Source organism: Myxocyprinus asiaticus, chromosome 9 (assembly GCF_019703515.2).
Source record: "Myxocyprinus asiaticus isolate MX2 ecotype Aquarium Trade chromosome 9, UBuf_Myxa_2, whole genome shotgun sequence".
NCBI lineage: Eukaryota > Metazoa > Chordata > Actinopteri > Cypriniformes > Catostomidae > Myxocyprinus > Myxocyprinus asiaticus.
In genome coordinates this window covers 50,103,194-50,128,641 of record NC_059352.1, presented here as the reverse complement: position 1 = coordinate 50,128,641, position 25,448 = coordinate 50,103,194, and the positions used below count along the sequence as shown (strand labels likewise).

General features: G+C 36.5%; 1 protein-coding gene across 1 annotated transcript in view; it reads left to right on the top strand.

Moving 5' to 3' along the window:
- Positions 1-25,448, top strand: part of LOC127445892 (plexin-A1-like) — a 176,326-nt gene that overhangs the window by 133,624 nt on the left and 17,254 nt on the right. The window contains exons 16-24 of the mRNA XM_051706360.1: positions 1,859-2,026; positions 4,532-4,625; positions 7,003-7,236; positions 7,675-7,818; positions 9,392-9,626; positions 13,913-14,055; positions 14,899-15,155; positions 17,016-17,082; positions 25,087-25,233. Coding sequence (XP_051562320.1) covers positions 1,859-2,026; positions 4,532-4,625; positions 7,003-7,236; positions 7,675-7,818; positions 9,392-9,626; positions 13,913-14,055; positions 14,899-15,155; positions 17,016-17,082; positions 25,087-25,233 — 1,489 coding nt within the window. The remainder of the gene's footprint in view (positions 1-1,858; positions 2,027-4,531; positions 4,626-7,002; positions 7,237-7,674; positions 7,819-9,391; positions 9,627-13,912; positions 14,056-14,898; positions 15,156-17,015; positions 17,083-25,086; positions 25,234-25,448) is intronic.

Here is a 25,448-nt window from a genome sequence, read left to right as displayed (position 1 = left end):
CCTAATGTGATTATCAAACTTCAAAAGGATACGATCTAATTAAATAAATGCATGCGTTGCATCTTTCAGAGTGAAAATGTGATCTGTGCCTCAACACAATCCTGTCTCTGAGCACTGCAGGCAGTTCCTTTGACCTCATGGCTTGGTTTTTGCTCTGATATGCATTTTCAGCTGTAGACCTTGTATAGGCAGGTGTGTGTCGTTCCAAATCATGTGCAATCAATTGAATTTGCCACAGGTGGACTCCAATCAAAGTGTAGAAACATCTCAAAGATGATGCCATAGCAAAGGGTCAATGTGATATTTTAGTTTTTTTCTTTTTAATAAATTTACAAATGTATCAAAAATGTGGTTTTTGCTTTGTCATTATGGGGTATGGAGTGTAGATTGATGTGAAAACAATTATTTCAAGCATTTTAGCATAAGGCTGCAACATAACAAAATGTGAAAAATAATGAAGTGGTCTGAATGCACTGTATATTTGTGGAAAACATGTCTTGAGTATTTTAAACTTTCATATAGCCTACTCTGTTTTACTGATAAGCAATGTTAAGGCCTTGTTGAATGTGTGCTCCTGCCTGTTTAAGAGTCTGTGATACATGATTTATTTTGAGATTGTGTGGGTTTGTTTTGGTATGGGGATGCAGTATTCATTTTATTTGTTCAGGTCTTGACAAAGGTCTTAAATTTGCTTTTAAAAACTCTGCAGCAACCCTGTTTTATGCATTCTAAATACACACAATTAAATAATATTTTCAAGTCGTCATTTTTATTTGTATAGTAATTTTCACAACATCATTTCACACATCAAGAAGCTGTAATATCTGTAATATCTTAGGGTCATAATAGTGCAGTTTGATAAAAAACATGATTGTAAATTGTGCCTTAAAATAAAAATAAATTAAATAAGTGAATAATATTTGTATTTAGACCCCCAATGAGCAGGCTGAAGGCGACTGTGGCAAGGAACACAAAACTCCATAAGATGTTGGTTTCACACTATTTGCATAATTTGGCAAAATTACAGCTTGATTGGAAATGAAGCCTTATAAAAAGTGATATTTCCCTTGATTGTTCTTAGTTTTCTTCAAACATCACATGTCTCAAATTTCATCTCAAGCATGCTCTTCACTGACACTTTTGTCCACTTGTTTAACAAGTGCACTTTTAAAAAAAAATCATTTGGGGCAAAATTGGTGTGGTGGAAATGACTCCACAACTGTGGGACGGGTGTAATTTTTCTGAAAATTCATAGAAATAAATATTTTAACATTTTACATTTTAATTTCACTCTTTGTTTAGAAGATCGTAGTTTTAAACATGCAATAATTAGTATTTTTATAACATATTTTCATAATTTAATATTGAAAGTTTGGGTCTGGGTCTGAAGACTAAAACAGAAAAATCTATACATAAAAGACATTTAAAAAGTACCAAAAATAAAAAATGAAGGCCTGGTAAAAGTTTCTAAGTCTGTTTAAATGAGACCTTCATATAACAAAAGAAAAAAGTTGAAATCTGTTATTTTAATTAAACTCAACCCCTGGAATATAAAAGTGCCTGAAGTTGAAGAAACACATTTTAAGTCCACTTATTATGTTAGTCAAAGTTTCTACCACCAAAAACATTCATTACTATTCTCCACGCTCTCTCTGACCCTTTACTACCGTAATACTTTTATATGTAAGTGACCTCTGATCTACATAATACATCAAACTCAAAAAGTCAAGAGAGCCAGAAAGTCGACATGAAATCAAAATCGAAACTATTTACTTTCATGATACACGTTCCTACTGTTTATATATATATATGCCAATATTGTTAAAAAAAGTTTTTATACTTGTTGTGTGTGTAACAGACGAAGTGCCCGTGAGATCGTGTGTGTGACTCCAGCGGGTTTGGGTCCAGGTGGAACTCCAGTGATGGTGGATATAAATGCGGCTGAACTGAGAAACCCAGAGGTGAAGTTTAACTACACTGACGACCCCACAATACTGAAGATAGAACCAGACTGGAGCATTGGCAGGTATGAACTTGCTGAGATGAGTTCATTAACCCTCCTATGGTATTGAAAAATGGCACCTCCCTTTGGTATTCATGGTCATTTTTAACCAGAAGGGTCAGATGTGTAAACCTTTATATATATATATTATATATACAGTACTGTGCAAAAGTTTTAGGCACATAAGATGTTTCACAAAAACATTTGTCTTAAGATGTTTTTTTTTTTATATCTTCAGCTTTAGTGTCAATAGGAAATATAAATGTTAGACTCCCAAACATTACTTTTGCAAATAGAATAATTAGAATAGAAGAACAGGGAGCCCTGCAACAGATGTCATGGAAGATGTCACAGATGTCACAGAGCCCCCCCACCACTGAACATCGTGTCAGTGTGAGATTACATAAAGAGACAGAAGTAATTGAGACAGCTGAAATAGACAGAAGAACTGTGGTGAATTCTCCAAGAAGCTTGAAACATCCTATCTGCCAACAACCAAGAAAAACTGTGTCCAGGTGTACCTAGAAGAATTAGTGCTGTTTTGAAGGCAAAGGTGGTCACACTGAATATTGATTTAGCTTTTTTATGTTTACTGGACTTTGTATGACATTAAGTGATTAATGAAAACTATTCATGGCAGTATTTTTTTTTAGAAATCCTCACTTTGAACGTTTTTCACAAGTGCCTAAAACTTTTGCACAGTACTGTGTGTGTGTGTGTGTGTGTGTGTGTATGTGTGTATATATATATATATATATATATATATATATATATATATATATATATATATATATATATATATATATATATATATATATATATATAATATGATGATACCATTTCTTTTTCCCTGAAGAACCTTAAAATAATGCATTTCTTTTGGGATTTTATGCTATTTTGATCTTATTTACATGTAAATGTAAAAATGTTACCATTAATTTGCATATACAAGTAAGCAAAACAAAATAAAAAATAATTCAGAACCTTCATCTATAAGTTGAAACATGAAGAAAATATGAGAATGCGACATAAATTGGAGACAGATTGCTGCCATCTGTTGAACAAAATATAAATAACATGACTTGAAAACCATGTCATGCCAGTAACAGCCAGTAGATGACTGTAGACACATACTGTGTAGTCTGATGACTTGTAACCTAATTTTATCATTTATCACAAGATATGCATTTGGATATATATATAGACATTATCAAACTTCTATTTGTCAAAGTTTAGCTGTTTAAATTGATTTGAAGTGTCAGTTTTAGTTTATGCAATCAAACCTGACCATGGTGTTACAACTAGAAGACACAGAATAAAAATGTTTCTACCAATAATTTATTTCAAACATAAAAATGTAATAACTCAAAGTAAATGCATAATAATGTCAAGAAAATGAACATCAAGAAACAGAAATGAACTGCAAAATTTAGAAAATTCAGTGAGTATAAAATAAAAGAAACAGATTAAACATTTTGCAATTTCTATAATAAAACATTTATTTTACAAATGTGTGTGTGTGTGTGTGTGTGTTCTGCATTGTGAGTGTGTTACCGTCTCACCAGTTCATTTTTTTGTGTAAGTGTGTTTGTGTGAGTGGGGGTGTGTGCTTTGCACTGAGGATGTTTTAGAGTCTCACCCTGTAATTTCTGTCTGATTTTCTCTGCATTGTGGCTGATTTATTGATTCTATTTGACAGATCAAAAAAAGAATTGCTCTGTTTTTTGGTCTTTACCATTCATTTTCAGTGGTCATTCAATTTTGACCGCAAATACCAAAGGTGCCGCTTTTTCTTTTTGTTTTTTACGACCACTTAGACTTATCGAATCAAGCCCAATTTATTTATTTATTTATTTAATTAATTTTTTGTATGTTCAAATGTAGGAAAAGTCATCAAGTCTTGTACTGCTCTGATAAAGGAAATCATTTGTATTAAATGAGGAACATTTATTTTGGTAAAACATGACGAAAACTATAGGAGGGTTAACACATTCTGAAAATGTTAGAATTTTAAGTAAATCAATCAATTAATATGGGTGGGCGGCACACGGTTAAAATGACATACAGAAATGTGTCAACCGCAGTATTTAAGTCATAGTTTTGACAACAGTGTCCTTTAAATGTAGTCAATATTTTGTCGTGTGCAGTAAGTTTCTATTGCCCACAACCTATTGCACAGTTTTATGACACGATAGTTCGTTCCGAAACTGGCCGATTGGCTTAGTACATCCTGAAATGTGAAAATCTACATACTTAAACATATTTAGAGTATTATGTACTTTTAGTGCATAGCAGAAGAATGTGCATTTGGATTGAGCCATATAGACATGCTATGCTCTGATTGGACAGTCAGGAGGTCATGTGTCTAAAACCCCTGGAGAGCAGCAGAAGAGACCATGTCACATGATAACAAGCTGTTAAAGACGCTTGAGGAGGAAATAGGATGTTGTACATAGTGATGGCCGGGGGATGCTTAAGAGCGAATCCATGTTTTCTTGAGGTTTATGTTGTGTATTTTCTCTCTTTTAGTGGTGGAACTCCAGTAACGGTCACTGGAACTAACCTCGCAACCATCAGAGAGCCAAAGATGAGAGCCAAATATGGCAGCGTCAGATCTGTGAATGTAAGATGCTAATATACAGATTCACCATTGAACATTGAATATCATAATTTTTTTTAACCTTTATCATATTTGTATTATGAGGTCTTAAATTTCATTCCATTAAACGTACAGAGACCTTGTGATACTTTTATGGCACATCAGAGTTTTGAAGTGCTCAGCTGACGGCCAATGTGCCTGTACATGTTTTTCTTTGCGTATATGTGACATTGAATCACCTATTCCCAGTTTAACCTTTAAAATGTCAGCGGTCGACAGGATGTAGAACATAAAATGGCTCTATAAAAACCGTGAGAAACTCCTGCAGGGTGAATGTAACCTTTCATGGTCCTTGACCGTTCACCTGAACAGCTTTCAATCTCTCGCGCTCTGTTGTTTTCCTCTTCAGTGTCAGGGGTCTCTCTACTTCCTGTGTCTTCATTTTATTGGCTTTTAAACACTGTAATCTGGGTCTAAAATGATCTATTTATCAGGCCTTGCCAATGCAGAGTGAACTTAGAAAATATGCCATCCATAAATATTTCTAACCAATCAGAAACCGTATTATGGATTTTTGTTTTTGTTGATATTTTGCCATTTTTATAGACACAAAAGTGGAGAGATGATAGGAAATAGGGGTTGTGATATCAGGAAATTACCCGAAGCTTGCTCAGGACGCATTTCTGGAATTTAGCAGTATCAGTAATCTTTTCAATTATATATTTTATCCCTCTGACAGTTGAATTATTTCACTTTTTAATGCAATTTATGACAAACATTACTAGTCACTGTGTCTTGAGATGAGTGAGTTTCTAAGTGAAATCACACAAAGTAAATGTTCGTTTTAATGGCTTCATGTTGCATGTATTTCTGGAGAAGGAAAAAAACGTCATAATAGATAAACATATGAAGGTGGATTTAGCATTACATTTATGTGATTTACACATTATGTAGTTACTGTAATACAAGTAAGTTTTAGTCAAAATATAATGTAACTTTTTAAATTCTCATAATCAGATTACAGTTACTGACTTTTAATTACATTGCAGTTACAATTCTTGTTTCTTAAATAATATTATTTGTGGAATACTGTACATTTTAAACATGAACTACTGTATGTTTATATGTAAATCTATTTGCCTCCCGTAACGAGTCATTGTAAGTGAGAAACGCGTGTTGCCCAGCGTATGACTTGCAAGTTTAAGAGGAGGAAGAGGAAATACAAAAATTTGATCAAAAAACTTTTGTTTTCTGTGAAAACTTTTCAAATGTATAGTAATGTGATTACTTTTGCATGAAGTTATGATTAGTATAGACGAATAAAATGTTTAGAGATGTAATTAGTAATCTGTAGTGGATTACTTTTTTGAGTAACTTATAGGTTATAGGTGCATCGCGATCTTCATTTGAACGATATCGATTCTTAAATCCTAAGATCGATCTTGTACTCTGTGCGCAACCCTCCGCTATACTGAGAGGAAATCACTCGCATTTGCAACCAAATTTTGCGCTATGTGACTAAAATGCATATATTTGGCAACTGGCTGGTAAATGTTTACATTTCACTCACCAGTAATTGTGTAGCATAGTGATGAAATATTGAGTGTTGAGAGTAAAAGTTGTTCCGCGTGTCCAAAGACGAAATCCACCGGCTGATTTGTCATTGAATAATGTCTCTTTTAATACCCTTTCTGTTCTTTACAGTCAGTTGTTGATCATAAACAACAAAGAAAGAAACATTTAATTCTATAATTCATAGCACAGATGAGTTAAAGCAATTTGAGTCTCTCTCGTTGACATGCGCTCCTTTACAGACATGCTGGTTTTGTTAAAGAGACAGTACCAGTTTTAGCACGTTCAACAAAACAACGTAAATACTTGTAAATCGTACAAATTATGCAATTAAATAATAAACAAAAATTATTAAATACTATGAAATATAATATCTGATTTATTTGTTTGAATTCATGGATTTGTTCATTTTTAAAAAGCCAAAATGTGACCAAAATGATGGAAAACTAATATAATATCATTAGTAAAATTAATATTTTTGTAATGTAGCTAGTTATAAGGGCCCCTGTATAATTCACAGCATTAACATTATAACTGAAATATACCCATGAATCGACATCAAATGGAAATCTGAATTGAATCGGGAAATCTGTATCAATTCCCAGCCCGACAGATCTTTTCTTAATTAGACTGTTTGTATGTCTCTGATTCGATTCGCTCATGTCACCAACTATTATCATTTAAACCATGTAATGTTGCAGTTTCTTACAAAGTTACCAGACAACTGGTGAGAAACTCAAATCTTATTTATTCGCCAGAGCCCATTTCTACTCTCATTTGGCACTTGGTGAGTGTAAGTGTTCACAGAAATGGTTTAATCTCTCTGCAGAACTGTACGGTGGTGAATAACACGGTGATGGTGTGTCTGGTTCCTTCTGTGGCGGGATCAGAGAGGGGGTTCTCAGAGGTGGGCAGCGGTCCGGATGAGATCGGCTTTATCATGGATAATGTTCAGACGCTGCTGGTGGTTAATGAGACCTTCAGTTTCTATCCTGACCCTGTGTTTGAACCCCTGAGTCCATCCATGCTGGAGCTCAAACCAGGTTCTCCACTTATACTGAAGGTAAGACTGTGTGTGTGTGTGTGTGTGTGTGTGTGTGTGTGTGTGTGTGTGTGTGTGAACAATTTAAACAATAGCAACAATTTTCTCGATATATATATATATATAATAGCATTTAGATTAGAAAAGAGCTGCCTGACTTTTTAAAATTCAGTGTTTTTAAATCTGACAGCTCCTCAGTTCTTGTGGCATTATGAGATGGTAATGTTTCCAGTGGATGCGAACTTAAGAATCCCAGCAGGTGCATTATGTCATCCGGATATTTAGTTAATAATAATAACTAACTTTAGATTTGAACATTTTACTCAAATGACGTACAACTATTTGCATACTGTTTAGGGAAGTAAGGCATCTTCGGACGCAGCTGTAATCTGCTTTTCTCTCTGATTGGAAACTTGAAAAACTACAGGAAATAATTACAACTGAAAACGTGTGTTTCAGGGCAAGAATCTAATTCCTTCAGCGCCTGGTAACTACAGGTTGAACTACACTGTTCTGATTGGTGACAAACCGTGTGTGTTAACCGTCTCCGAGGCTCAACTGCTCTGTGAATGGCCAAATCTCACCGGACAACATAAAGTCACCGTAAGTGTCCCAGCATCAAAGATTTTATAATCCCCTTACAACTTTAAAAGACTTTGACTTTTCTTTCCCACGACTATCATCCGATCTCATTTTTAGGTCGTTGTCTCATTCATCCTTGTTTCTCAGTATCAAATTACTGATGGGAATTTTTGTCATCGTTCTCTGGGGTTTTGTGTTGTATTTATTTACAGTCAGTCTGCAATGAATCTGAGAGCCAGATCTGTATTTACATGTTGTCAGTTCCACCTTTAAATAGCTGTCTTAATTTCCAGAAGACGTTATATTAGTACATCAATTTATATTTTGTGTGCAGGAGTTATTAAAACATCCCTGCAATATTTTTTCCCAAGCCATCTGCTCTCTTTCTGTTTAAAAGAACCCTAAAATGAGAAACAGAGTCGCTTTGAGACCTACAGACCCACATGTTTGTCCTCAACCTATATACTCTGACCTATATACAAACTCCATGAGAGAGACAAGTGTCTAGCCCTGTTTCTCTACCAATGTCTCATTTTGCAGTTTACTGTATAAGACTTAACATGGCCCAGTTTACCCCCATAGCCTCTGGGAACCTCTTTAAACTGTTAATATACTTAAAAAAAAAAAAAAAAAAAAAAAAAACTTTGAAGATGGTTTGTACAGAATGGGATTATGGGATTAATAAAATATTATTAATTATATAATATAAAATATTAATAACTACAGTCTTGGCCAACACAAAATATGTATTGTTTGAAAGCTTTGAAGCTCTACTTTATAATGCATGTAGGCATTATGACCTAAAACTGAACAAGTGCTTTGAAATTTGCAGACAAATCAGAAGTGGTCTGTTTTGATAGTTTATAAAAAATTTGCACTGCACATATTATTCCAATCAGCAAAAACATCAAACTGATCATATAACCATGTGTCATATGTTGTTGGAAAGCTGTCTAAACATGAGGAGTCAAAGAGTAGAATACTACCAGCCTATTCGTTTTACCCACAGACAAAAATATAGCAAATAATTGTTAAGTATATGTCTTTGACAATTATGTTGGTGTTGCTTGTATGCCGCGTTTTCGCTTATAACTTCACGAAAAATAAACAGAACATAAAGTATCACATACCATTACTTAAAGGAGATGGTGCCAAGTAAATGACAGACTTAATGATGACTCAAATGGCACAGAATGAAACTCATTCTTTAAAATCTCATTACTAAAATCATGTCTGCATGCTATGTAAACCTTTAGTCATTGTTGTGTTTCCTTGTTTGGACACAAGGATAAATTATTTTTGTAACGCTATAACTTTTGATTGCTTTGTCGTATCAACACAAATTAGTTTTTTGCTTTTTTGTCGAGTTATAAGCTTTTAATTTTGGGTATGCCATTGAAACAGGAAATCTTTAAAAGCACCTTCTGAGCTTAAAGGGTTAAAAATCTATAGTTTTTTGCACCTAAAACTGTCGTAATTTAGTTTTTAATGACAATTTTCCACCCTCTCTCTGACCCTCAGACCCTCAACACTGTTTTTTGCTACTGTACCTTTAAGACTTTTATATGTAAACTTGTCTGTGTGTGTTGTGCAGGTCTTGGCTGGAGGTTTCCGGTATTCTCCGGGAACTCTTCAGATGTACTCTGACAGCCTCCTGACTCTTCCTGCTATCATCGGTATCGGGGGAGGAGGGGGTCTTTTACTCCTTGTCATCATCTTTATCCTCATCGCGTACAAACGAAAATCCCGCGATGCCGACCGAACGCTTAAACGTCTGCAGTTACAGATGCACAACCTAGAGTCCAGAGTCGCGCTGGAGTGTAAAGAAGGTAAAACACAAAGCATTTAATTACGTTACCTCTTTCGCTTTACTCTTTCATTTGTTTTTTTCTTTCATTTCTTTATTCTTTTTTTTTTAATTGTGTTTATTTGGTTTTTGTTTGTTTGTTCATTCTTTGCTTCTTTTGATCTTTTTTGATTGTTTGTACATTCTTTCCGTTTTTTCTTTTGTTTTTCATTCGATTTAATATTATTTTGTTTATTCTTTATTGTTCTTACATTTCACTGTTTTATTCATTCTTTTTGTTTTGTTATTTTCGTTTGTTCAATCAGTTTTCTTGCCTTTTATTATTTTGCTTGATCTCTTTTGTTTGATCTTTCATTTGTTCATTCTTATTTCCTTTTGTTCCTTTCTATGTTTGTTGGTACTTAGTTTTTTCGTTTATTCAGTCTTTTGTTTATTCTTTCTATTGTTTTGCTCAATCTATTTTGTTTATTAAACAAAATTATTTTGTTCACCTTTGCCCTTTTTATTTATTTTTTCGTTCTGTTTGTTCTCTTTTTGTTTTTTCAGTATTTTTCATTTGTTCAATACTGTCTTTCCTTTTTTTCTTGATCTTATGTTCGTTCTTTCACTCTTTCTTTCATTCCATCTTTCCGTTGTTTTGTTTTTTATTTGTTTGATCTTTCATTAATTCTTTCTTTCTTTTGCTCTACTTTCATTGCTTTGTTCGTTCTATCTTTTTCTTTTTTCTTTCATTCTCTTTCATCTGTTTGTTTTCTTGATTTCATTCTCTAATACACAGAGCATTTCATTACATTATCTCTCATCTGATGACGATTTAGTTTGTTCTTTCTTAGATAATCATACTGTAATGTTTGGAATGTCTTAATGTTTGTATGTTCTTTTTCATTTGTTTGATCTATCCTTTCTTTCCTGTCATTCATTCTTACATTTTCTTTCATTCTCTTTCGTTGTCTTTTGTTAGGTTATTTGTCTGCATTCTCTCCCTCTGCTCTTCTTAACTTCACAATCTTTGTCAATAATTCAGAAATGCGATTCCTTTTTAATTTGTTAGATTTACTTTTACTCAATCCTGTATCTCCCTTTGTCTCTCTGATTGGCTTTGTTTTGTTTGCCTTCTTTAGAGATGACCTCACCAGTCATCATGATGCACATAATTTATCATACAAACACACACACACACACACACACACACACTGAATGTTCATCTCATTCCCACCACGGTCACGAGGGTAAGAAGCGAGTCACCCATTATCTGTCTCAGTCGTGCCCGAGGTGGTGACCTTGTCTGTCTGCAGACATGAAGTGAGGGATGAGCGACAGAAAAGAGAGGATAAAAGAGATGGATAGAGTGAGGTGAGAGTGACAGGTCATAGATAAGTGATGAGATGTCCTCCAAGATGAATAAGTGCGGTAATAAATAACCACATCATCCTCACTGATTAGGTGAGTGGCAGCCGCAGAAGTTCACGAGACTGGATAGAAAGTTTGGGAAGGAGAACAATGCAGAATATTCATGGTATTCTATATAAATATCTGAGAATCAGAGCTGAGAGAAAATATAGGCAGGAGGACCCTTTGTTAGGACCATCTGAAGCATATTACACACAAAACTGGAAGAGTTTCATATCTTTTAAATATATTCAGGAGTTTTGTTTGAGAGAGTCTGTACATTTTACCACAGATTACCAGTTTGTATGTTGTTGTCTGTAGTTTACCACAAATGACCAAACTAATTGTTTGGCATTGTCTTCATAATTTTTCACTGACTACCAGGTTGTTTGCCATTGTCAGTACAATTTACTGCAGATTACTGTTTTGTTTGGTGTCGTCTGTACAGTTTACTACAGATTACTAGTTTGTCTGTACAATTGACCACAGATTACCAGTTTGTTTGGTGTTTACCACAGATTACCAGTTTGTTCGGTGTGGTCTGTACAGTTTACTTAAGATTACCAGTTTGTCTGTACAGTTTACTACAGATTACCAGTTTGTCTGTATAGTTTACCACAGATTATCGGTTTGTTTTGTGTTGTCTGTACAGTTTAATACAGATTGCCAGTTTGTTTGGTGTTGTCTGTACAGTTTACTACAGATTATCAGTTTGTTTGGTGTCGTCTGTACAGTTTACTACAGATTACCAGTTTTTTTTTTTTTTTGGTGTTTTGTACAGTTTACTACAGATTACCAGTTTGTCTGTACAATTTACCACAGATTATCAGTTTGTTTGGTGTGGTCTGTACAGTTTACTACAGATTACCAGTTTGTTTGGGGTTATTTTTACAATTTACTACAGATTACCAGTTTGTTTGGTGTTGTCTGTACAATTTATTACAAATTACCAGTTTGTTTGGGGTTATTTTTACAATTTACTACAGATTACCAGTTTGTTTGGTGTTGTCTGTACAGTTTACCACAGATTATCAATTTGTTTGGTGTGGTCTGTACAATTTATTACAGATTACCAGTTTGTCTGTACAATTTACCACAGATTATCAGTTTGTTTGGTGTGGTCTGTAAAGTTTACTACAGATTACCAGTTTGTCTGTACAATTTACCACAGATTATCAATTTGTTTGGTGTGGTCTGTACAATTTATTACAGATTACCAGTTTGTTTGGTGTTGACTGTACAGTTTACCTCAGATTACCAGTTTGTTTGGTGTTGTCTGTACAGTTTACTACAGATTACCAGTTTGTCTGTACAATTTACCACAGATTATCAATTTGTTTGGCGTCATCTGTACAGTTTACTACAGATTACCAGTTTGTTTGGTGTTGTCTGTACAGTTTACCACAGATTACCAGTTTGTCTGTACAATTTACCACAGATTATCAATTTGTTTGGCGTCATCTGTACAGTTTACTACAGATTACCAGTTTGTTTGGTGTTGTCTGTACAGTTTACCACAGATTACCAGTTTGTCTGTACAATTTACCACAGATTATCAGTTTGTTTGGTGTGGTCTGTAAAGTTTACTACAGATTACCAGTTTGTCTGTACAATTTACCACAGATTATCAATTAGTTTGGTGTGGTCTGTACAATTTATTACAGATTACCAGTTTGTTTGGGGTTATTTTTACAATTTACCACAGATTACCAGTTTGTTTGGTGTTGACTGTACAGTTTACCTCAGATTGCCAGTTTGTTTGGTGTTGTCTGTACATTTTACCTCAGATTACCAGTTTGTCTGTACAGTTTACTACAGATTACCAGTTTGTTTGGTGTTGTCTGTATGATTTACTGCAGATTACCATTTTGTTTGGTGTTGTCTGTACAATTTACCACAGATTACCAGTTTTTTGTTTTTTTTTTTGTTGTCTGTATGATTTACTGCAGATTACCAGTTTGTTTGGTGTTGTCTGTACAGTTTACTACAGATTACCAGTTTGTCTGTACAGTTTACTACAGATTACCAGTTTGTCTGTACAGTTTACTACAGATTACCAGTTTGTTTGGTGTTGTCTGTACAGTTTACTACAGATTACCAGTTTATTTGGTGTTGTCTGTACAGTTTACTACAGATTACCAGTTTGTCTGTACTGTTTACTACAGATTACCAGTTTGTTTGGTGTTGTCTGTACAGTTTACTACAGATTACCAGTTTGTCTGGTGTTGTCTGTATGATTTACTGCAGATTACCAGTTTGTTTGGTGTTGTCTGTACAGTTTACTACAGATTACCAGTTTGTCTGTACAGTTTACTACAGATTACCAGTTTGTTTGGTGTTGTCTGTACAGTTTACTACAGATTACCAGTTTGTCTGTACAATTTACCACAGATTATCAATTTGTTTGGTGTGGTCTGTACAATTTATTACAGATTACCAGTTTGTTTGGGGTTATTTTTACAATTTACTACAGATTACCAGTTTGTTTGGTGTTTACTGTACAGTTTACCTCAGATTGCCAGTTTGTTTGGTGTTGTCTGTACAGTTTACTACAGATTACCAGTTTGTCTGTACAGTTTACCACAGATTATCAATTTGTTTGGTGTGGTCTGTACAGTTTGCTACAGATTACCATTTTTTTTGTTGTTGTCTGTATGATTTACTGCAGATTACCAGTTTGTTTGGTGTTGTCTGTACAGTTTACTACAGATTACCAGTTTGTTTGGTGTTGTCTGTACAGTTTACTACAGATTTTATTGAGCTACTACAGTCTATTATTGTGGTCTCAAAAATAAAACAAAACAACAACAAACTGTGGTTTGTTGCTTTGCATGTTAAATTAGCTGCTGTGTGGACCAGACCATATGATGATGTCCAACTATGTGAAACTTAACCACTTATTTCTCTCTGTCTCGGTAGCGTTTGCAGAGTTGCAGACTGATATCCATGAGCTGACTCAGGATCTGGATGGTACTGGAATTCCGTTTCTGGATTATCGTACGTATGCGATGAGAGTTCTGTTCCCTGGAATTGAGGATCATCCCGTTTTGAAGGAGATGGAGGTATGAGACCTACAGACTTGCACACGCACTATGATTAGTCAGAGGTTAGCACTTACCTACCAACTAATTCACTGGCTACTTGTAGCTGTCCGCATCAAATTCAAGGCTTTGACTCTGGCCTTCAGGACAGAGTCAAAGCTGATACCATCTCTCAACATTCAACAACCAGCTGAAAACACATCTGTTCTGTGAGCACTTAAGCAATCCACGCTAATTGTGCTTACTATTATACTTAACTTGCACTTACTGTACACAAAAAAATAGTATAGGCTAGCACCTATACTACTCCAGCCACCCTGAGAGCTTGGCAGTACAACACTGTAGATGTTGTTGAACTTAAATTGCTTGCTATGTTCCTCATTTGTAAGTCACTTTGGATAAAAGCGTCTGCTAAATGACTAAATGTAATGTTAAAATGTTTTTACAACTAATATCAGGTCCACGTTGGATTTGCATTTGTGTGGCTCGTTTGCTGTGTGTTGCTCAATATTACCATGTGGATATTACCTGTGTTGTTTGTCCAGTTCACGGACAGATTTGTAAAGCATTTGTATAACAACTTCATTCTGAAGTAAAACTGTAAGGAGGGGTGATGTGTTTGAATCATATACAACATATCATTTGACACTATTAATGACATTTCATTAATAATGTAGTGACATTCAGCAGTTTTTAAGTTAATGTTGGTTTCACTTCAGAAAAGAAGACAATCCCATACAGGAACTTTTGGAAACACTTTAGTGATGACTTAAATTAATCAGTGAATCAGTTTTCTGTACTTTTTTTGCACTTTGTTTGATAAAGAATTTAAGTGTAAATAAGAAAGTTCTTTCTCTCTCTCAGGTGCCAGCTAATGTGGAGAAATCTCTGACTCTGTTTGGCCAGCTCTTGAATAAGAAGCATTTCCTTTTGACATTTATCCGGACGCTAGAAGCGCAGCGCTCATTTTCCATGCGTGACCGCGGGAACGTGGCGTCGCTCATCATGAGCGCCCTGCAGGGGGAGATGGAGTACGCCACGGGCGTCCTGAAGCAACTGCTGTCTGATCTCATCGACAAAAACCTGGAGAGCAAGAACCACCCTAAACTCCTGCTCAGACGGTGCGTTCACGTGTACATTTTATGCACAATTTATCTGTTTTATCTGCTTTTGTTAAATCATGCTCGGTAGCTCCGCCCACAGTGAAATCTCATTGGTCCAACTCCACATATCTGTACATTAAACATCAGATTGTTTGTGATTGTGATGTTTCATGCAGCCAAACAAGAGAGATCGCTTCACACTTGATTGTTTCCACGTAACGGCAGTTTAGGAAACTGTATTGACCATAGCATCACAAAAAATGATGTGGTTGAGTTTGACTTTCAGTTTAAGGGTTATATGGTCACTCTCTCTCTCTCCCTGTCTTTGCCCTTTCATGTCCATCTCTCGTTCACCCCTGTGTTTCTGTCAGGTGATATTACACACCTGAGCACACACACACACTCCCTGCAGAGAGAGAAAGCGTGAGGGAGGACGCTGTGGGAGCTGAAGCTCCAAGCAAGAGACTACTGGAGAGACATGACAAGAGAAATGTGAAGAGAGATTGAGGGGGATGTGTGTGTGTTTGTGTGTGTGTGTGGGTGGAGAGAAAGAGAGAGAGAGAGAGAGAGCAGTAGATTTAGATGAGTATTTGTATGAGTCTCTCTTTGTCTTGCACTGAAATCTCAAATCAGTGTCACAAAAAACAAACCAACGCTTTGCAAAATGACTAATTACAGTACATTGCAGTGCATGTACCTGAAATGAAACTTGCGCTGTAAATACTCTGATTTCTTAAAAACACGCTACACGTAATGCGATATCCTAAACTGTCTAAACATGAGGAATTCACTACAGAGTAACTCCTAAAAGTAGCAGATACTTCAGTTCATTCACACAGTTATATGCTGTTATTTCAGGAACTCTTGTTTAATCTTACATATTACAGTTATTTAACTATTATAAAGATTAATTTGTTTGATACATGATTCAGTAATTGTAAGTAGTTTCAAGCAGGATATATTTATTTTCTAAATATCTTAATATTTGGTTAAAGTTTGGTCTGTTACAGTTCAGCACGTATCAGTCTTTCGCACGATTTACCGTTCTCCGCATTATTTGTGGTAGCTTCCAATTTTGTATTATTTCGGCAATTTTTCTGCATAAACTGTGAACCTGAGAAGATCTGAGGTCATTTTCTCCATGTTTTGCCATGGAGAGGAGGCATTAAAATTCTTTCTCAGATTATCCTGAATCAAATCTCAATGTCTTACCCCTCCAGAAACATTCCCCAACAAAATATTCTCACATTGTATTTACAGTCTCTCATTAAGTTCTGTCTCACCGTCAGAATGGCTAAATAATTCAACGGAGATGGTAAAAACAAACATATTTCACCAGATTCCTCATTGACTACTCACACGCGCCGCAAGCAGATTAGTGCTAATAAGGTCCGTTAATTACCCAGCCGTGTAATTAGCCTCATTCTGAGGGACATTTTCCGGCGGGTTGTTCTTGTGTGCCAGGTTTCTGTTTAATGACAGAAGATACAGAATATTTTTAATTGGTGTTTTCTTAATGAAGATTAGTGGTTTGCTTTGCGAGGGAAGTGAGCAGCGCTTTGGTTTGTTATTAATGCTAAATTATCAGTGTGTGTGCTTGGCGCCCGGTTTCTTTGAAGGTTTTTTCCGGCGCTACGTTCACCACCGCTGGAGGAATAATTCGGCCACAACACTTTGATGTCAACTGGGAGTTAAACACAACTCTCTCCCCTGAAGATGTTGGTTTTTGGAAAGGCTGTTTGCAGAAAATTGGGAGATGCAAGACGTCTTCAAAGCTTCCTCGTCTCTGTCATTCTCTGCTCTTTAAGGTTACCTTGGGGACTCTGAGAGTCAAGTAAATAAATCCTTGACATTTCTTTTCCTTCTTTTCTCCCTCAGGACGGAATCAGTGGCAGAAAAGATGCTAACAAACTGGTTTACCTTCCTCCTCTATAAGTTTCTTAAGGTAAGTGGAAGTAGCTTTTTCTTGCAGGAATTTAAAGGGATAGTTCACCCAAAATCTGAAAATCTAAAAATCATGACTCTTGAGCGATACGCTGAAAAAACAGTGAGGTCAAAAATGTCCATCTAGCGCTTTTTTACATAGAAAAACAATGAAAAAAAAACATGCGGATGGACACAAAAGTATGTTCGGGATGCATTTAAGATACATGGCTCCCCTGCTGAAAAAATACAGCTATTGTGGTATTACAGTTTTTTGGCCATCTTACTGGTTTTCACTGGTCAGGCTGGTCTGGTTTGACAGTTTTAAAGGGGCTTAGGGCACTTGTCAGCTGGTCAGATTGGGGTACCAGATAAACCAGCTTAAACTAACCACCAAACCAGCTTAGGATAGTTTAGGATGTTCTTTTTTCAGCAATTGTCTACAGACCGAAAGAGCAAATAGTAGGGATTTTTCACTGCAAAAGATTATTTACTTAATATTTTGTCATGTTTTCAGGTAAAAACATCAAAACACCCTTATAGCAAGTGAAAATTACTTGAGAAGCAAAATGACATTAAAGGGGTTATGAAATGCTCTTTTTTAAATTGTTTTATTATCTTCCCTGTGGTCCACTGATAATGATCATTTTCCACCAAGTCTCTGGCCCTCCATCTGAAATGCTCGGTTTTGGCTTTAGCGCCCCCTTAAAACTTCATCATAAGCACCTATTGTTATGACTGGCTAACATCGTGCACCCCCTCGAATACAGCCATATTTAAAACTCAATCTGAAGAGAATGAACAAGCTCCACAACATTATAAAACTAAATTTCAGGGGTTACACATAATGCACATCAACACATTGCATCTGAATATATTAAACTGTTCATCTCAAGCACAGCTGTTAACACTCACACCCTGTCTACACCGGACATGAGAGTCGTGTTAAAAGCAATAGAACCCATTATAATCAATGATGCTGTGTACCATAGAAGCGTCCGTTGCGGCACGTTGCTCCGACAGTAAACAGATGTCCTGTTCAATTTTGTGCTGCATGCGCTGGTGCTACTACTGCCAACAACACAAATAAATGGTTTAGACAGTTTGTGTCTATGCGCCCGGTGTACTCAGCCTCAAGCCATTGCATCGCTTCAGCGGACGCGCCCGGTGTCAGGGTGTCAGCACCATAAACTATCAAACAGTCATGAGATTTGAAATATTCAAATATGAACTGTTTACTAACTGTTTTGCATCGGGTCCAAGAGTTTTTAACTGCCCCAATCTACAACAACAGTTCCTTTGCAAAGCTTGAATCGTTTTATGACTGTTCACAAGCAATCAACTTTTGCAGTCCATGCTGGAATACACTGAAGACACATTGACTGCCAGTTTCCAGTATCATCCTGCACTGAAATGCACATCGCCAGAAATGCATCTAAATGGTCAAAACGTCCATGTTTTTATACACCAACAATTAAAAATAGCGCAGATGAGTGAAAGAAAGCGTCTATGATGCATTTGTGTTTAAAACAGCAAGAGGCAGCAGCTGAATGACTGAATGGATTCTCCTCTTCAGAGTTGTAACTTGACACCGTGTCTTTTAAAAGTGGCATGAGATATGTATCAGGCAGTCAAAAACGTCTGTCTGTGCATGTTTAAATACAAAAATAATTGAAAATAGTCCAGATGGGTCCCCTTTGGTGTTCAGGAATAGTTAGGCCACATTGTTTGTTGTTCTCTCTATGTTTACAAACTGAAGCGCGAATGGGCGGGGCCACTCGTGTAAAAGTAGGCGTTAATGTTTTTGAGCTGTAGAGGCGGTCATGAATTAATGTACCCCAAGTGACGTAGGGTAGTTGCAGAAGTAGAGAAAGAGGCGTTTTTGCAACTTGGTTTCAATAAATGCTTTTATTACATTGGGGATCAAGTTTTGAGTTCTGAAATTTACAGTATGTTTTTATAGATGAAAGACCTCTTATATGTCAAAAAATCAGGGAAAATTTGATTCCTTGTGACATGACCCCTTCAATATTAAATCTAATAAAACATTTCTGACATTTATGCTTACAACAAGAAAAAACTATTTGCCGATTGGGTAAGGTAAAAAACAAAATGCTTGATTCAGAGGGAAAACAATTTATTTTCTATATAGTCTTGTTTTAATATTAATATCATTGAGCTTCTCAAGTAATTTGTTTTGTTTTGTTTTAAGGATGTTTAGATATTTTTCCAGAAAATAAGACTCAAATACTTTTTGCAGTGTTGAGGGACTTCTGATGGTGTATCTAAGTAGCTCTGAAGTTCCACTAGCACAAAGTCTACTCACATTTCTTCATATTTTCTGCATAATCGTTTGGAAATTGCCACGCCATATTTGCAGTCTGAGTTTTTCTGTGGTGGTCTTATTATGGGATCCATTTCAGATTTACCTGTCTCGAAATGGCACGTAAAACCGAAGTGAACTGTAATTGAATAAGAGTAAGCTGAAAACCAGACCAGACTTAGTCAAAAGTCAGGCTTTCTAACACTAGTTGGCTTGTGGCCACGTCTTTTATTCAGATACATTACAAACTGTAGCAAGATAAACAGGTATACTTTATTGATTGCCAAGGGGAAGTTCATTACAACCTTTAAATCTTTTTTAATATAAATTAGTTTCGATAACTACACACATACTCAGTCCCTCCGGTCCTAACACAAGTGTGTAATGCAGAGGTGTTCTGTCTATCAGACTGTGTGTGTGTGTGTCGTCTCGTGCTGCTCATTAACAGCTGTGTGTTTAATTAACCCCAGTGCTAATGAGTCCAGAGAGGCAGGACAGCATATGGAGGGGCCGCACCGTCACGCTACGGATCCCAGTGAGGGATGCTTGAGAGTCATGTACGCCTGTTTGTCGTTCAAGGATTTTCACACAGAGTTGTGAACTCTACTGATTAAACAACTCTTATATGGTATAATTATTACAGATGTGCTCAAAAGTTTGCATACCCTGGCAGAAATTGTGAAATTTTGGCATTGATTTTAAAAATATGACTGATCATGCAAAACAACTGTCTTTTATTTAAGGATAGTGAACATATGAAGCCATTTATTATCACATAGTTGTTTGGCTCCTTTTTAAATCATAATGATAACAGAAATCACCCAAATGGCCCTGATCAAAAGTTTACATACCCTTGAATGTTTGGCCTTGTTACAGACACACAAGGTGACACACACAGGTTTAAATGGCAATTAAAGGTTAATTTCTCTCACCTGTGGCTTTTTAAATTGCAATTAGTGTCTGTGTATAAATAGTCAATGAGTTTGTTAGCTCTCACATGGATGCACTGAGCAGGCTAGATACTGAGCCATGGGGAGCAGAAAAGAACTGTCAAAGACCTGCGTAACAAGATAATGGAACTTTATAAAGATGGAAAAGGATATAAAAAGATATCCAAAGCCTTGATAATGCCAGTCTGTACTGTTCAATCACTTAAGTGGAAAATTCGGGGATCTCTTGATACCAAGCCAAGGTCAGGTAGACCAAGAAAGATTTCAGCCACAACTGCCAGAAGAATTGTTCGGGATACAAAGAAAAACCCACAGGTAACCTCAAGAGAAATACAGGGTGCTCTGGAAAAAGATGGTGTGGTTGTTTCAAAGAGCACAATACGACGATACTTGAACAAAAATTAGCTGCATGGTTGAGTTGCCAGAAAGAAGCCTTTACTGCACCAATGCCACAAAAAAGCCCGGTTACAATATGCCCGTCAACACCTTGACACGCCTCACAGCTTCTGGCACACTAATTTGGAGTGACGAGACCAAAATAGAGCTTTATGGTCACAACCATAAGCGCTATGTTTGGAGAGGGGTCAACAAGGCCTATAGTGAAAAGAATACCATCCCCACTGTGAAGCATGGTGGTGGCTCACTGATGTTTTGGGGGTGTGTGAGCTCTAAAGGCACAGGGAATCTTGTGAAAATTGATGAAGATGAATGCAGCATGTTATCAGAAAATACTGGCAGACAATTTGCATTCTTCTGCACGAAAGCTGCACATGGGACGCTCTTGGACTTTCCAGCACGACAATGACCCTCCAGTGGTTACAGCAGAAAAAGGTGAAGGTACTGGAGTGGCCATCACAGTCTCCTGACCTTAATATCATCAAGCCACTCTGGGGAGATCTCAAACGTGCGGTTCATGCAAGACGACCAAAGACTTTGCATGACCTGGAGGCATTTTGCCAAGACGAATGGGCAGCTATACCACCTGGGGCCTCATAGACAACTATTACAAAAGACTGCACGCTGTCATTGATGCTAAAGGGGGCAATACACAGTATTAAGAACTAAGGGTATGAAGACTTTTGAACAGAGGTCATTTAATTTTTTTCTTTGTTGCCATGTTTTGTTTTATGATTGTGTCATTCTGTTATAACCTACAGTTGAATATGAATCCCATAAGAAATAAAAGAAATGTGTTTTGCCTGCTCACTCATGTTTTCTTTAAAAATGGTACATATATTACCAAACCTCCAAGGGTATGCAAACTTTTGAGCACAACTGTATATTGGGTAATCAGCCATGACCACAATGTTTTTCAAAAAGCAACTTTCGTTAAGTGACACATTTCAGAATGAAATCGAATATTAAGTGGGAAGTTAAGTACACCAGGACTTAACTCGTCCTGCATTGTTTGTTTCGTTGTTATCAGGCTTTTAATTTTTACTCAGTGGGTGAAAAAATTGGTGAAAAGTCATTTCAGAGTTGGAGAAAGTTTTTACATTTTGATGAAAGAGGCTAAAGAAATGCTTCACATGGTTAAGAAAGATCTTAAGTGACTGCAATGACTTAGTGACTTTCCATCTTCGATATGCTAACAGTTGCAGTAATATGGGAGAGTCTTTTCTGCACATTTCTTGGTGATGTCAAGTGATTTTTGAGAGTGATAGTGTGGCTTATAATGGATGTCTTGGCTCTCTCAGGATATAAAAGCAGTTGAAGTGTTGACATTTTTAAGAGGGAAAAAATAGAAGTCAACCAATAGTGGATTTTGCCGATACCGATAACTAATGTGGTGGAAAAGGCTGAAAACCAACTAATCGGCCGATACCAGATGGGCTGGTTTGAGTATTTCTGTAACTGCTGATCTCCTGGGATTTTCACACACAACAGTCTCTAGAATTTACTCAGAATGGTGCCAAACACAAAAAACATCCAGTGAGCGGCAGTTCTGTGGACAGAAATGCCTTTTGATGAGAGAGGTCAACAGAGAATGGCCAGACTGGTTCAAACTGACAAAGTCTACGGTAACTCAGAAAACCGCTCTGTACAATTGTGGTGAGAAGAATATCATCTCAGAATGCTATTCTGAGATGCGGGTTGGCGCTCTTTTGGCAGCACGAGGGGAACCTGCAGATGGTTTTAATATTGTGGCTGATCAGTGTATACTTTACCAAACAAAATGATACTTGAATTCAATATTTTTTTTTTGTGTATGATCACCACAAAGTATCGAACAAATGTAATATAATATCAAGTGTAATTCTTGTGTGCTGCTGTTAAAGATTGTGTGTGGGAGGGTTAACTGTGATTTGATTGGCTGTTTGGCATTCTCAAGAGTTTCTCTGTCTCTCCTCCGCACTCATTAGCCTTCTATTAACCCTCAGTCTTTTGCTCAAATACTCATTTGTTCGCCTCAGGTCTGTTCACTCGCCCCACGACTCATTTCCACATCTAAACAGCTGTTTTGACATGCCTGATACTCCTGGGAACTGCAGGAGGAGCTTTCAGTGTTTCATCTTATTTATTGTTGCAGGAGTAGATGAGCTTTTAAAAACATTACCAGGCTTATCTTTAAAGGGGTATTGAAAATTCTGCCATTGTTTACTCAACCCTCAAGTCGATCCAAACATTAATGATGGGTAATAGAATGATTTTCCTCAATGTTCCTCAGGTGAAGAAATGCTTCACATGGTTAAGAAAGATCTTAAGTGACTGCAATGACTTTGTGACTTTCCATCTTCGATATGCTAATAGTTGCAGTAATATGGGAGAGTCTTTTCTGCACATTTCTTGGTGATGTCAAGTGATTTTTGAGAGTGGTCAAACGGTGTGGCTTATAATGGATGTCTTGGCTCTCTCAGGATATAAAAGCAGTTGAAGTGTTGAGAGTCTTTGACCCTTCACTGAACAGCTCTTCAAATCAACAGACAAGTAAAAATACAGCCTCAAACGTGTTCATTGGGTTCAAGCTGATGTATGAATTGGAGAAAATGACCACAATTACTAAAATTGGAAGAATAGATGCTATGGACATAGATGTGTGCTGGAAAACCTACTTTATTACACAGTTGTGAAGTTATGGTGTTTTTTGTTTTTTTGTTATAGCGCCACCTAGCAACGGAATATGATGAAAGTTGGTGTGTGTCCTCTAATTGTCCTGGTGTCAATGCATACCAAGTTTTACCAACTTTGGATGTTGTGTTCACCGAATTTAGTTCTTATGGGCCACACCCAAAATGTCATTGTGTCATATGTGCCGAATTTGGCCAATTATGCATGGCCAAATTGGACAAACTGTCTTGGATGACATAGAAGTGTCCTTGAGCTCTGGAAAGGCACTATATAAATTAAACTTATTATTATTATTATTATTATTATTATTATTATTATTAGAAAAGTAGTTTTTGCAGACAATTCAAAATGACTATTCAAAAGTTTTTTTCAAAGAAGAAATGGAAAAGCAGGTGAGTTCTAGATTCGGTTCCCGAGAATTTAATAATGCTACCTTCATTTCTCAAAATTGGGACACAGACTTTTGAATACACCCTGCACATATATTCCAATTTTCATGATGATCAGCCATTTGACAATGGAAATTACTGCCTGCCAGAATGACTCAGAACGACATGCAGTTTTTCCAGCTGGAAATGGAAAAGCATTTGATTTATTGTGCTGAAAGATTCATTTGAATCTTACCCATATGGTTTCTGATTAAGCAAAAACACAAATTGGTTTGTCATAGCACCCCAGTGCATTCACACTATTTGTGACCTTGAAAGTGGGCTCAGATCTCTTTTTGGTCCACTTAACCATTACGGGGTCTCAGTCTATTTTGCGTTCACGCTGTTGTTTTTGTGGAACCCAGACCACTTTTTAAAAGACAAAATTGATGATAATTATTATTATTATGGCTATATTAAATGGTAAGGGTACAATTAGCTCTACATATTAATTTGTGAGATTATTAAACATGTTTAATACCCTTAAAAAAGAACTGTATTACATAGTGTAGATATATGACATTTTGTTTTTTATAAATTAAGAGGGAAAAGCAATGCATTAAACTGAATTCATTGTATTTTTATATCAATAATACTCTATTTAGAGGCAAAATTCAAGAAATTAAATCATGGATTATGGTAGATTTATTAGTATTAAATTATTTTATATATTGACAGCCTCTGGCAACATCCATTCATTGAAACCAGTAGTAATATATTTGTATCTTAATCGCACACCATTCCAATGCGGTCTGGTTAAACCCTCAAATCTTCATTTGCACAGAACACTGAAGAAAGATTTTTGAGTTTGTTTTGTGAGGAGTTTAAATAGTTTTCATCAGCCAAAGAAACAGAAGCGGCTCGTCACGTCTCTTCTCTACATGTCATCATTGCTGGTGTACGGTAACCTGTTAGGGTCAAACGTGTGTGGAATTACGCGAAAGGGAAAATCAAGCGAGCCCGGAGTGCTTTTTGTTCACAATGCACATTATTAGCAAAGCGAACCACAGGCTGCAAGCGAACCGTACTCAAACCACCTCCCGAGATGGTCTCGGTTCGGTCCACTTTAAAGGGGTCTGAGATCATTTGGATTGTTCACGTATGGGCCAAAAATCCTGCGAACCACGCTCGGACCCCTGAATCGGACCCTAAGAGTTGCAATAGTGTGACCCCTAAATATTCGAGCGGTTTTTAAATATGCAGATGTTATTTTTAACCAGATATCCCTCTATTTTCTGTCCCTTGTGTGTGCTTAGGAGTGTGCAGGTGAGCCTCTCTTCATGCTGTATTGTGCTATAAAACAGCAGATGGAGAAGGGCCCCATAGACTCGATCACCGGCGAGGCCCGATACTCCCTCAGTGAGGACAAACTGATCCGACAACAGATCGATTACAAAACTCTGGTCAGTATTATCTGGTTTCTACACAAACTTGAGATGAATATGGAACACAGTTTCAGTGTTTTATTTGCATGCACTGATGTCACATGTTTACACCTTTTATTAACATCTAAACATCTCATTACTTGGACGTTGTTGTTTAATTTAGCCACGCTTACTTACACTGATATGAACATATTTATTGTGTGTATTTGACTAATTTCAGACTCATTTCATTT